The sequence below is a fragment of the Melozone crissalis genome, unplaced genomic scaffold (genome assembly GCF_028551555.1).
Source record: "Melozone crissalis strain CALT ecotype California unplaced genomic scaffold, PUWL_Pcris_2 ptg000004l_1, whole genome shotgun sequence".
Taxonomy (NCBI): Eukaryota; Metazoa; Chordata; class Aves; order Passeriformes; family Passerellidae; genus Melozone; species Melozone crissalis.
In genome coordinates, this window is record NW_026535782.1 from 20,564,069 (window position 1) to 20,577,753 (window position 13,685).

Here is a 13,685-nt window from a genome sequence, read left to right on the forward strand (position 1 = left end):
TTTCTCTGCCCAGTTTAATTTATGAATGAAGACATTACTGCTTGTGCTCAGGCCTGAAGTTCCAGGCCATGTATAATGAGATCAAAGAGATACATTGGGAGCCTGGGAGACAGAAGAGGACATAAACAAATAATGAGGCCAAATTAATAGTTAAATTCAAAAATGGAGAGGAGGACACTATTTAAAAATAATTTTCTCTAACATTTTGGATGACACTGATTTGACTCCATGAGCAAAACAATTAAAATCAATGGATAGATGATTAAAACCAGTATGAATAGTACAATTAGTTACTCAAGGTGTCTGATTTCCTTTTTCATGTGGTAGAATGTGATTTTGAGCTGCATTGAGATATTGGATTGTAGTGCATTCTCTTTGAGATGAGACACTATTTGATGGTGCAGTTCATTTTCTAATGTATTTCATGGCCGTGGTAATCCAACAAAAACTATGGGTTTCTCTTTGGCAAGTCAGAAAGAGTAGATTGGTGCTTCTCAGCAATATTTGTGTTTGTAGATGTTCTGTGAGGCATTGCAAATCTTTTTTAAAGTCAATCATGAGTATACATAACAGATCTGCTATCCCAAATTCAGTTCTAGGGGCAGATACGTGCAGAGTTTTCCTTCTGCCTTTGGGGGGGGAAAAAAAGTCTCTACTGTATTGTCCACATGATGTCTTTTTAGCCATGGAAAAGAACCATTCATTAGTGGGTCTCAAAAGCCCCATGGCTTTCCCAGAGGGATGCTCCTGAGATTCAAAGTAGAAATTGCAGAAGTGGTGAGGACACACCCTGACTCTACCTCAGAAGTTCTCAGCCCAGAAAATAAACTGGGATCGAGACCAAACCTATCATCCTTTCCAAAAAGGATGGTGTCTGATCCACACATGAAGGAGTCCACTGAAGAAACTCCTCAGAGAGCTCCATCCCTCTCTGCTCTGGGAGGGTTTCCACAGGGCTGGGGGCAGCAATCTGGCCTGTGTTTTCAATAGTGAAGTTATGTGGGGAATGTGTTAGGGGTTTCATGTTTCAGTGTATGTTGTGGGCTGTGCAGCAATGAAGGGATAGAATCCAGGCAGCTATTGATCCTAACTACGCTTTTCCAGATTTTGCTGTGTTTTAGCTTTTCTTTAAACGGAAGTGCTGTTTATACATATGCTGTAGTTTGAAGGACAAGTAATTTTCTTACCCTCGCTTATTTCCTTTATGGTGTGGCAACAAAGAAGAGCACTAGCACTAGGGATTTCAGGATTCTGTGCCCTGACGGATATCCCAAAACGGGAGGAAAAAAGAGGAAGACTTTTGGAGAGACATGAACCAGGCGTGCTCACACGTGCGCGTTATTTACCAGCACAAGTGTGCATCAGTCAGAGCCTGAGGGATTCGCTGTCCCGCAGACTTTCAACTCCCTCCCTCCGTCCGCGGCCATCGCCAGCCCCGAGTGTCCCGCTGGGGACACAGCTCTCCGCCGGGACAGTGCCCGTGCACGGAGGGCAGTGGGCTCGGCCGGGCGGCGCCGCTTCCCCGCGCCTCGGTCCTCGCCCCGCCGCGCAGCGAGGGTGCCCCGGGAGGGCGGAGGTGGTGCCGGGGCTGGGCGTGGGGCGGCAGCGCCGCGGAGAGGGAGCTAATGCGAGAGGGTGGGGAGAGCCGCCGGGATCTCCGTCTGGGCGCTGCCGCCCGCCTCTCCCGGCGCAGCCCCGCTCTCCGCCCGCCCCTCGCCGCCGCCCGCCGGGAGCGGCTCCAGCGGCGCCGGGGCCGGGCCGGGGTCGCGGCGCCCCAAGTGTGGCGGTGCCCGGCCGCAACATGGGCTTCGACCCGTCGCGGTTCGCGGGGCCGGTGGCGGCGGAGCTGCAGTGCGGGCTGTGCGGGCGGGTGCTGGAGGAGCCGCTGTCCACTCCGTGCGGGCACGTCTTCTGCGCCGGCTGCCTGCTGCCCTGGGCGGCGCGGCGCCGCCGCTGCCCGCTGCGCTGCCGGCCGCTGGCGGCCGCCGAGCTGCGCCCCGTCCTGCCCCTCCGCAGCCTCGTCCAGGAGCTGGAGGTCAAGTGCGACTACAGCCCGCGGGGCTGCGGCCGCACCGTGCGGCTGCGGGAGCTGCCCGCGCACCTGGCGGCGTGCCGCTACGGCCCGCCCGGCCCCGCCGAGCCGCAGCCCCCGGCCGGGCTCCCCTCGGGCCGCTCGCCGGGCAGCGCGGCGGGGCAGCCGCGGGCGGGCGGGCACCGCTGCCTGCGGGCGCTGCGGGGCGGCGGCGCCCCGGAGCCGGGGCAGGAGCTGAAGAGGGAGGCCCTGCGCTGGAGCAGGAGGGAGAAGTCGCTGCTGGCGCAGCTGTCGGCGCTGCAGAGCGAGGTGCAGCTGACGGCGCGGCGGTACCAGGCGAAGTTCGGCCAGTACATGAGCCACATCAGCAGCATCGCCCGGGACCTGGCGGGCGGCCAGCCCGGCAAGGTGAGTGCGGCGGCAGGGATCGGCGGGGCAGCGTGCCCCTCCAGCTGTGCCCTCCTCTAGCCTGCCTTTGCTTTTCCCTTTCCCGTGCCCGACTTGTGAACCACCGACCGAGTGAACTATGGGACGGGCTGTGCCCCCGGGGCCGGCAGTCGCGAACCAGATCGATCCTGCTGTCCATCCCCCGGGCAATGCGCCTCCTCTTTCGGGGAGATATAGCCGCCGGACCCTGTTGCCAGATGAAGAGTTTTATTTTTACTGATTTTTGTAACACCTCCACTGGGGACACACGCTTCTTGCCTGTCCCTCTTCGGTAGCCGGAACCCCGTGCTGCGGTGAGCCCAGCAGCGCTTGGCAGAGGCTGCGACCGAGCGTTTGCTCGGCCGGAGGCGATGGGGAAGGGGCGGGAGGGCAGATGGCTTCGCTGCTGGGCTGGCAGCTGGCAAACGGGTCCTGGCTCCTCCGATCGGGTGTCCACATCAGACCGCTCCGCCTCCAGGGACCCAGCTGCTCTTGCTGCTGGTTTTGCTCCAGCTGGGACTGGCGGCAGCTCAGGGGCGTGGAGCTGGCTTCTAACTTTTATTTGAGCAGCTGAGAAGTTGTCTTAAAAAACTTGAGTGTAAAATTATTGTCGACTGTGGAAAGGATGGCGAAAGGACAGCAAAGCTTTGGTAGAACGGTGTGACAGCTACCGCCGATGATAAGCAGAGACTGGAGCAGTGCTGCGCTCTCCCCTCGGATCTGAGGGCATTGCCCAGAGACTGACACGCTCCTTAGGCAAGACAAGCCATGCGAGAGTTGCGGTGAGCTGCTTCACTTGCTGTGATGGAACTGGTTGGTTTTTGATTCCTGCCTGGGAGGTCACTAGCAGGCTCAGGCATTGCTGATTGCAGCCGTGGTGAGAAGTGTTTTAATGCAAAGAGTTCTTCTTTCTACCTAAATCTAGGTGGGCTCTTGGGAAGCAAAATCCCAGGTGGAAAAGGTCTGAGCAGTGAAACTCACACCTGAAGCAGCAATGTAGTGTGCTGGGCATATGCCTGCTGCATGGAAAATGGGAAACGGGATGTTGTTCACAGGACACCAGAATGCCTCAGAATACAGGTCACAGGTGTTCGAAAACTTGAGCAATTTTTTTTTTTTTTAAGGTTCCTCTGGTTAGCTAGTCCGTGAGGTTTAGAGAGGTGTGCTCATACACTTGCTTCATCTCTTGGAGATAAGGTCATGTGGAGAGGGCAGCAGTGACTGCTAGGGTGGGGTGCGGGGGTGAAGAAGGGGTGGGAGGTGCCGGCGCTGTCGGTGAGGAGCTGGAGCAGGAGCTGGCGCTGGCGCTGGCCGAGGTGCGGGGCGGGCGGGAGCGCCGCTCCCCCGCGCCGCCGGGAGGGGGCGCTGTGGGCGCTGCCGCCCGGGCATCGCCGCTCAGAGCCGGGGAGGAAAACGATCCGTGCACTAAAAACACACGGAATTAAATTCAAATCTACCGTCCGGGCATAATACACCTGACACAATTAATAAAATGTGTGTTTCAGCGTAAAATAAGGTAACTTGCTGTGCTAAAGCCTCCAATTTTTATTTTTTAAAAACATTTTAATTATTCACCTGGTGCACTGAAAGAAAAGATTTTTCTTTTCTCATTTTTAACTTTCACTCCGTTTATGCTTCTCGGTGTCTGCTTTATATTTTAAGCCTTTTTTCAGAATACAACCTATATTTTTACAGCTGTTTTGGATTCTTTTTGGAGAGAAAAAGTTTGGGATAAAGAGCTGTTTTTCAGCTTCTCTGTGTTCTTTGAAAGTTGCTTTAAAATGTGTACTGGTAGGACTTTGGGGTCTGAAAATTAGAATTTTGTGTATTTTAATCTGTATGTTTAATGTGTTAACACTTATAGCCATTTTATGTTTATAGAGACTTCCAGACATCTGGAGCTCTGACTTTTTCAGTGGTGCCAAGCATTCCTCACACCCAAAACCTGTCCTTTTTTCTGCTCAGCTGAAGATAACTGGAGATAATCAGGTGTTACCTGCTAACTTGTCAGCGAATCATGACTTTTCCTTTGTTTTTTTTTCCAGTGCCAAGTCTTTCCAGCCTAGTTTTCCTTCAAGCTTTATCTTAATATATTCTCCAGCTAAAAATCTTCCATGCAATAATGTTTTCATTCAATAACTTCTTCTTGAGACTGTGTTCTTTATCAGTGTTTAATTTCTTGTTTCTTAGGGAGGAGTGCGCAAACCACTGATGATCATGCTACACCGAGAAAATGACACTTTGGGCTTCAATATTATAGGAGGACGACCCAATCAGGTAATGCAAAAAGTAACTCTAGGTGACACTGTTAATTAAGAGTAACTTTTGATGACAGTAGGTATGGAATCTGTTCTTCAGATAGAAGTACCTTTCATCATCAGGTATACCTGGAGTCATTGTTTGGAGGATGTTATCTCATGAGAATTGTGTGATTCTCATTTTTTGGAAGAGCATTCATAGTGTTTTTTCTTTAAAAACTTAGGCTGGTTTGCACTCAGTTCCCATGTGAATAATATGTATTCATGCAAACTGTTCAATGGAAATACTTGTAAAAGTCATTGTTACAGGATTAAGCCTTTGGAATTTTGTGAAACAGCTTGCCTTTTTTTTTATTTTTTCATTTACAGGAGAGAAGAAAGTTTGCTTCTGTAGCTCAGATAGTTTAAGCACATGTCCTGTTCTCACATGCCTGCTTTCAATTTTTCTTTATGAACTGAAATGGTTTTCACCAATACTGAATCTTAATCTCATCAGTCTAGGTTTAGAAAGTTCATTGCAAACCATAGAATATGCATAAGGATCACTAGCCTCCACTTAGGAGGCTAGTACACATGAATATGCTTGCTTTTTTTTTTTTTACTTCACCTTTTCAAAAGCATTAATCAGGACTGTCATTGCATATGAAGGGTAAAGAAACCTGTTAAACTGGAAAATTAATAATTGATTAAAAAGGGTTGGTAATAATTATGTGCTGATCAGGTTCTTGTTAGGGGGAGAATTGTAGCCTTCTAGTGTTGTTGAGGAGGGGAGTAGGACCCTGTATATTAGTTTGGCAATCTTCTGCTCTAAAGCTGTATTTAGTGGTGCCAAAGAGTCTGTTCCCATCAGTCCACTCTCTGTGCTGCAGGTACTGTTCCCTCTGGGTAAATATCAAGACCAGCAGTTATCAGATGATGGGGCTGTAAATCCAAAGCAAGAGTTTCTTAGATTTTTCTAGTGGAAGGATGACACAGCAGGTGGCTACAAGTTAAAACACACATGCCATGATTATGTTCGTATTTGAGTATAGCAGTAACAAAATTCAGACAATCTTTAGTTTGGATTGCATTGTGATGTCTCTTTTTTGCATCTCTAGGAGAACTGCAGGGAAAGGGGAGCATGTGCTCAGTTTTCTTGGGATGGCAACTGAGCTGCTTTAAAGGACTTAGATGCTGACAGTGCGTACTGCAACAGTGATATGTATCACAAACTGACTTAATATTTTGTAGTTTTAAGGAGTAAATTATAAATACATGAAGGTCTGTAGCACTGTGTGTTGAGAACACTGCGAAATGGAGAAAAGGAAATTAATTTCTATTAACACTCATATTTGGAGACAAATTTGTGAGGTTGTGAGGCAGGGATGGGTGTCAGGTGATTTTGAGTCTTTGAAGTTAAGTTTGGAAATTCCTTTGTGTTTTGTTCTTATTTTGACAAATGTGACTACCACAGGCTTTTGATTGGCATTTCCAGGTATCAGAATGAGACTCAGTGTATCTGGAGCTGAGGAAAGAACAGGAAAAAATGCTTAAGTTGCTTCAAATAATGAAAACACAAAGTTCTGCTGGAAAGCTTAGTGGAGTTGTTTACAAGACAAAAAGAGTTCGTGAAGGTTCTCTGTACATTCAGGCTGTCCAGAGAAAAAGTGCTCTTCTTTGAAACATTGGCTCTTGCAGCAGAAGAGCCGAACAGTGATGTCTCTGTATTAGTCATCTGCTTGGGGGTGTGTTCTCAATCACATTGTGTTTTACAAGTGCAATGCACCTTTTTTCCATTGGAAAGCAGGTGACTCTTGATGAGTTGAGTAATGCACATACATACTTTCTGTTGGCTGTGTTTATTTTCAGCCCATAATAGGCATCCCCACTGTTTGCCTTCTACCTGAAGGAAGGAGGAGAGGAAGGGGATAACTCATCATAGGATCATCTTTTATTTTGTCAGAAAGGAGCTTGCCTCTCATGAGTGTGCTCCTGAGAGGTGATTCATTATTCTGAGGGGGCAAGGCTGCTTTGATGGGCCCCAGCTCTGTCTGGCTGGGGGGACTGCTTCCCCGAGGAGGGCACATCAAAGCCAGGCTGCAGGGAGATGTGCTGCAGGCACAGGTGCTGCACAGCCCCTGGGCTGGCTGACAGGGCTGGAGCTCAGTGTGCCTTGTGCTGTTTTCCTGGCAGGAGTGGTGGGTACCAGCCCATGCAACTGATGGGGACCACAAGCCAGACTGAAGTACCCTTTTATTTAAACAGGTCATAGATCGCTTTTGAAAAAGTCAATGAAATTTCTGATGGAAAGAAATACATTTTTATGTGGGTGAAGGTGCTATAATCTAGCTTTTTGTTTTCTCAGGTTAAAACCAAACCACGTCCCTCTTGTATTTTCACTAATGGCCATTATGCTTTTTTTGTCAGAGTTTCGTTTCTCACTGCTTAGATGGGAAATCAGTGGAAATCTATTTGTTCATCGTTTCAAAATATTGCTGGAACTGTTACTGTGTTTCCCTTTTGCTTCTTCCCTGACATGTATGAGTCTCTGTGAAAAAGGGGGAAAAAAGGATTTTATGAAAACATAGGCTGACTAATATTTTGCTGAACAAATATTTATTGACCTTAAATCTACCTGGGTGAAGTCTCCATAGGAATGTTGCCACATTGTGTAAAGTATGTTTTACATGTCTTCACAGTTTCCTTAATAGAAAAAGTTATAAAGAGCATTTTCCCCATGAGTATATAGGATCTAGACCTGTGCACACATGAACTGTGCTATTGGTCAGGGATTCACCAGTCACAGAAGGAAAATTAGCATCATATAAACTGCAATCCAAAGCATAAATCAGCTGGAAAAAGATTTCCTTCAGTTATTGCTAGCTAGGTTATTATTTGTATAAACATTTAAAACCCTGTAAGTAGGCAGTGTCTGCTTGACATTAGTTCTTTATTAATAATTATTTTAAAATACTTTTAATTATCATGTGATGAAATAAAGTAATTCCAACATGCACTACAACATCAGTTATATTGTTGCAGCTGTGGTAGATAATTTGTCTGGCTTAAATTTGATCTCATGTGAGTTGTACTTAGTGTTGCATAGAGATCAGCTGGAGATGGATTCTCTTTTTGTCCACAGCTCGTCTGTGTGGATTTCATAGTTGAGCAAGTTCTCAATCTCCCATGTGAATAGGATTTATGAGGTTAACCAGTTCCAGCCAAATCCTCTCACTGTTACGTGCCAGCTATCTCATGTCACTTTGTTCCTTGGAGCTTTATTTTCAAATGCAGTAAGGCAGTTTGCAAGCAGCATTACTGCAGGGGCCCTTTTCCTTCTGAGAGAAACACTTGTGCATCCTTTTTATTGAATGTCTTCCACTGTGCATTTATGTGCTAGTCACTGGCTGCTGTGAAGTCTGAGGTTTGCTCCAAGTATTTCAGCTGGGATCAGATTACTGTTGCACAGTATCTCATTTAGACTAAAATAACCGGAAGTAAATGGATAATCTTATAAAAATTGCTGGAATAGTTCATTAATTCTGTCCTTTTGATTAATAGCTACTTTGTGTTAAGCAAGTTAAAAAAATCTCAAGGAGCTTAATTCTTAATTCAAGGAGCTAAAAAAATGAGCTGCATGTTTCAGATGGATTTACATTTTTTAATGCTGCTGATTTTAGTACTCTCTCAATTTTTGTACTAATGTGGACCTTTTTGCAATTACCCTGTTGCCTGATACAGAACAACCAGGAGGAATCTGCTGAGGGAATTTATGTGTCAAAGATTTTGGAAAATGGACCTGCAGACAAAGCAGAAGGCCTGCAAATTCATGACAGGATTATTGAGGTAAGAAAGAACCCACACCAATGGATTAGTCTGTCATATTATCAGATTAATAAAGGATTTTATGGTCTTCACCCTAAGTAGGTTGTAATTTTCCTCTTTTGCTGTGTCTGAACATGATTCTTGTACACTGAACTGCTTGAACATTTCTTAGAATTAAAGAACAAGATGGATTTTTCCAACAAGTAATAAATTTACTGGTATGGGGATTAAGCTGATCTAGGTGAATCAAAAATGTCAACACTTAAGTAGCAAGCAATAGAAGCATTTTGTGTTTCTTTTCATTAAGTTGAGAAAGAAGATGAATGGCTGAAAATTCACGTGTTTAGTGAAACTGATTTTGTCCTATTAGTAGGGACTGATTAGTCCCTAGTAGGGACTAATATTTTCATGACTCTGGGACAAGGCAGAGAAGTTGGCTTGCTAAGCACTGCTGTGAAACTTCTTTAGCAATTAGAGGAAGCACTTCCTGCTGTATGATCAGAAGGAGATCATCTGTTGTTCTCACCTGAATCACTAAAAAGCACTTTCATGGTCATGTAATATGCTAGCATAGAATTTTCGGTTTGCTCCTGCATTGTATGCAGTTTTTCTCATAAAATAACTACAAATAATAAATCAGTAAGTCAGTTGGAAGAATAGGGTGATGTCTAGCCTGCACATGTACGTGTAGCTAGCCCTGTAAATCTCAGAGGAGCAGTTTCCAAGGGTGACTGAAATTGGATCCTTAGGGATTTCCCATGCCAGCTCTGACCCAACTCGCAGTGGCAGCACGTTCTGCTGGCTGCTGGGTTTATTTAGGCCATGTCACTCCAGCTCTGCAAGTTCAAAGAAGGCTTAGAAGCATGGTGTGAACTTGCAGTGGGATGGGTGTTTGGGCAAATACACATTAAATAAGTGGATTGGAAGAGAAATGCAGAATTCTGCTGCTGGTTTCTTGTGTTCTGTACCTGCTAAGGACTAAAAGCATAAGCTAAGAGTGTGTGAATGCTGGCATTGCTTTTAATGTTGGAGCCTAGAGCAGTGTGTGAAATCAAATGAATATATTTTCTTGGAAGAATAAAGCTTATGCTCTTGGCTGGCAGATACATCTATATCTCTAGGAGACACCAAGTGGGCTGAGCAGAACTGAACTTGCAAGATATCTATTTCCCTAAGGTATACAAAAGCTTTGAGATCTAATTTTTTTTTTTGGAACAGCAGCCTTATGCTGTAAAGATCTATTTTCTTCTGACATTACTATTTCAATTACCAAGTTGTGTTTTGGGGTTTTTTTTTTAGAGACTGACCAGCTATGTAGTTTCACACATTTGCTCAACACTTCCTACTTTAATTTAATGTGCTTTTATAGTGCTTTGTTTTTTAAGACAAAATGAAGAGTTTTTGGAAGAAGGAAGAATAAAGTCACAAAGCAGCGTTTATTATATGTGAGGTCAAATCTCAAAATTTCACCATAATTGATACTTGATTTTTACTTGTTGAAAAATTCTGGCTACATAAAATCATACTGAAACAGATTTTGGTTCTGTGTGATGTCATAGGTCCAATCTAGCATAAGTATTCATACAGCTCTAAATGGAGCACCATATTAATGTGCAACAGCTCAACAGCTTTCTATATAACTCTTGTATTCAGTCAAGCCTTTAAAAGTATTTTGGGTTAGGCCAAAATTTCTGGTATATGTTTCAGTGTTTCAAAATTTATTAGACCAAAATAAACAGAGGAGGAGAAAAGAAGTAATTATTCCTCCATGCTAGATGCAGGAAACATCTGTAGTCAGAAATTGAATTTTTCAGAACATTGCCCGTGCATAGCTATCCATGTCTTCTTGCACTGGGATGCCCTGCCAGCTCTGATGTAGTTTGTTGTGAAAGATCATTCTGAAAACTTTTGCTGTGAGGAAATAATCAGGGTGGTGTAACTATTTCAGAAATGTTGGCAGGTGTATGGAATATGAGTTTTGGTGAGAAGTTGATAGGAAGTGGGACTTCTTATTGTTTGCTTTTCCTTTTGTTTTGGTACTCTCATCTAATGGGTGATATTTTATGAGGCCGTTCTTCAATAATCAAGAGCAGAAGGGACTGATGTTATTTGAAGAGCCCTTGATAGCTTAAGTCATTTGTTTGGCAATGGGATGCCCGGGGTGCTTCTAGCAATGTGTATCTAATGGGATAATGGACAGAACTATCCCCTGAAATCAGAAAATCTGTTCTCAAGGCATATTGCTAAATAAAGAAGGTAATTTGTTTCAGTGGTTTATCACATGTTTAACAAAAATTAACTGCACATGGTTGACTGTGGTGAGTTTTGCACATTTCAGATGACCATCTCGTGGGCAACCTAGTGCAGCAAATGGATTTCACAGTCCTATGGCACTGGCAGATAGAATTGAGAGCAAAGGCTGGTAAAAATAAGTAGTGTTGCCTTTTATTTTATATATATCATTATCTATGCAGCAACATTGCCAAATAATTAAGGTATTTGAAAGAATGCCAAGAGAAGGAATCAGATTTCTTCCTTGAGGTATTTATTCTAAGTGTAAAAGTGCCGCACGAATGACTGGAGTTGCTGGAAGTTTTTGAGATCCATATGCCCAGGATATAGACCCTCTGACACTTTCATTTGAAGAAGGTTGGTGTTTATTTGGGCTTTACTCTCAGGGGAGCATATTTTGTGCATAAGGACCTGAAAGCTGAAACAGATGCCTGTGTGCTGGCAGCGTGGTGGTGCTTGAGAGTGACAGGGTGACAGCCGCAGATCCCCTGTGTCAAGGGACTGCACGGAGGATGGTCACAGGAGCCTTGCTGATGGTTTTCACTGTTCTGCTGAAGAACAGGTTTCAGGCACAGCATTACCCTCTTTATTAAAGGTTCAACCCTCTGTGAAAAAATTACTTGTTTATGCAGTGTAAAGCTGACCTGGGACAGTGATGTGCACAAACAACACTTTGAGATATATACATATATATATATGTCTGTGTGTGTATACATATATATATATATGTGTGTGTGTGTGTGTCTATGTATATATTTCCAGGAATCCTATTATAAGTCCCAAATGATCATTATTTCTTCATCAAGAATGAACCCTTATGAATTACTTCTATGTAGCAGGTTCCTGCAGATGTCATGGTCTTCTGATGCTTTCAGAAGTTTATATCCAAAAATCTAGTTCCCTTAAATTGACACTGCATCATGTTTTCAAGGACTACAACTGTTCACCTTCTGTAAAATGCATCTCATAAATCTAGATGCAGCACTGATATCTGTGACTCCCAACATGAAATCCTTGGATATGAGCAGATAACCGAACTCTACCTTTTAGATCTCTGCCTTCTTCCTTTCCACCCTGCCTCTGAATCCTGTCAGGAGGAAACAAGCAGCAATCAGTGCACAGGGCTGTTTATTAGTCTGTGCTAGTTCAAAGAATTCTGTTTGCATCTAGGAGAAAATTATATTATTAAAGTATGTTTAGAATGGTTCTCATTTATATAGCTCAGCATCACTTTACCTCCCCTTTACTGCATGGTAATCAATCCTGCTGTGTAAATCCATTGCTCATCCCTGTTCATGCTTGATTACCTCCTCAAGGCAGCATAAAACAGCTATGACCCTTAGCAGTGTTACTGGTACACACAAATGTTTCACCTGCTGTTTTCTTATCTGTACTTATAGTTCTGAGCAGTTAATGCTGAAAGCAGCTCTTTCCATATGGAGGAAAACTTGTACCTCAATTTTCAAACAGTTCAGCTTCACATAAATTTGGCAACACACTGGGCAGATCTCCAAGCACAATACTTTAAGCCTCGTTACCAAGCTAGTCAGAACTAGTTCTTTGAGTTGGTTTTTTTTGTTTGTATGATACTGATTTTACAGATATTGGTGTGTGGTGTCCTCTCTTTTTAAGCCCAGCTTTAGAATAAAAAACAACCCCATGATTATTTTTCTCACAGTCTTCCATTCTGTAAGTCACAGTGTCTTGCAGAATATTCTTTAATCACTTCAATATTGTACCTAAAATATATGACCAGGACAGAATTTACAATCCAGATAGAATTTCTGATGGTTTGGGTTTTTTTGTTTTTTTTTTTTTCTTTAAAGGAACTTTTTTTCATCAATTTGAGGGAAAGGAGCAATTAACATTGCTCCTTTTTATTTAACTTTGCTCCTTGTTAATTAACATTGCCAAAGCAGGTTTGCCATATGACAAAACAGCAATGAAAAACTTTGTATGCAAATAAAAAGGGCTAGGTTGAAATCCAAAATATTAATATGTGGAACTGTAAGCACATCATCAGCTGAAAGGCTCAAGTGTTTTTCTGTTCCTTGCACTGCAAGGAAAAGACTTCTGTTCTTTAACTCTCAAGTGAAACTCTCAAGTCCTTCTGCATTTTAGTCAGTTGATTCTCATGAATTAAGCAGGCATGATGAAGAAGAAGGGAAAGGAAAGCATTTTTAGTCTGGGATCTTTAAGTCTGAAAATAAGACAGATGCATTTATATATCATGACTGTGTATTTTGTTCATGCAGCCTGAGCTCCATAAGTGGATGATAAATAAGGCTTCATCCTGTATGCCATGTTTCCCTTTGTTCTTTCCAGTTTTTTTGGAAAGTATTCACACAATGGCTTTGAAGCACATGTCAGCAAAGCCAGTTTCAATAAAGATGAAGTCTTAAGGCTTATCCTGGCAGAAGTAACTTACATCTGCTAAGTGCCTACACAGAGACTTTTTTAACTATTGCCAGACTGCTGACTGTGCTGTGTGTCAGTCTTGTGATGTTTTATCTTCTGCATGTTTCTGTCATTACACTCACTATGTTGCTCAAGCAAAATCTTTGATACTAGTCATGTTTATTGGCTAAGAATCTCCAGTGTCAGATTATGTCTGTAGAAGTAGTGAGTCTTAAAATGTCTTGCTGGGATCAGAGCCAGAAGATTGGGATGACTTTGAAACAAAGCTGCACAAGATGTGGCCAGTAAAATCTGTATGGTAGCTAAGAAAGCTTAATATAATAACTAATTTTAGTGATGTAGCTTTCAGTGCATCAAAATATGCGTTAGCTATATTAATTTCTCTTAAATCTGTAACAAACTCATAACATTATGTTGCAGGTAACCAGGTTTGGCACCTGCAATCATTAGATAAC

General features: G+C 43.6%; 1 protein-coding gene across 2 annotated transcripts in view; it reads left to right on the forward strand.

Annotated features, from left to right (window-relative positions):
* Positions 1 to 1,801: 1,801 nt before the first annotated feature.
* The window catches only part of PDZRN4 (PDZ domain containing ring finger 4), a 228,837-nt gene continuing 216,953 nt past the window's right edge, over positions 1,802 to 13,685 (forward strand). The window contains exons 1-3 of one of the 2 annotated variants that reach the window (XM_054275741.1): positions 1,802 to 2,444; positions 4,656 to 4,735; positions 8,437 to 8,541. In XM_054275741.1, the coding sequence (XP_054131716.1) occupies positions 1,802 to 2,444; positions 4,656 to 4,735; positions 8,437 to 8,541 (828 nt within the window). Of the gene's footprint in view, positions 2,445 to 4,648; positions 4,736 to 8,436; positions 8,542 to 13,685 lie in introns of both variants that reach the window. The other variant, XM_054275734.1, reaches the window with a different exon arrangement.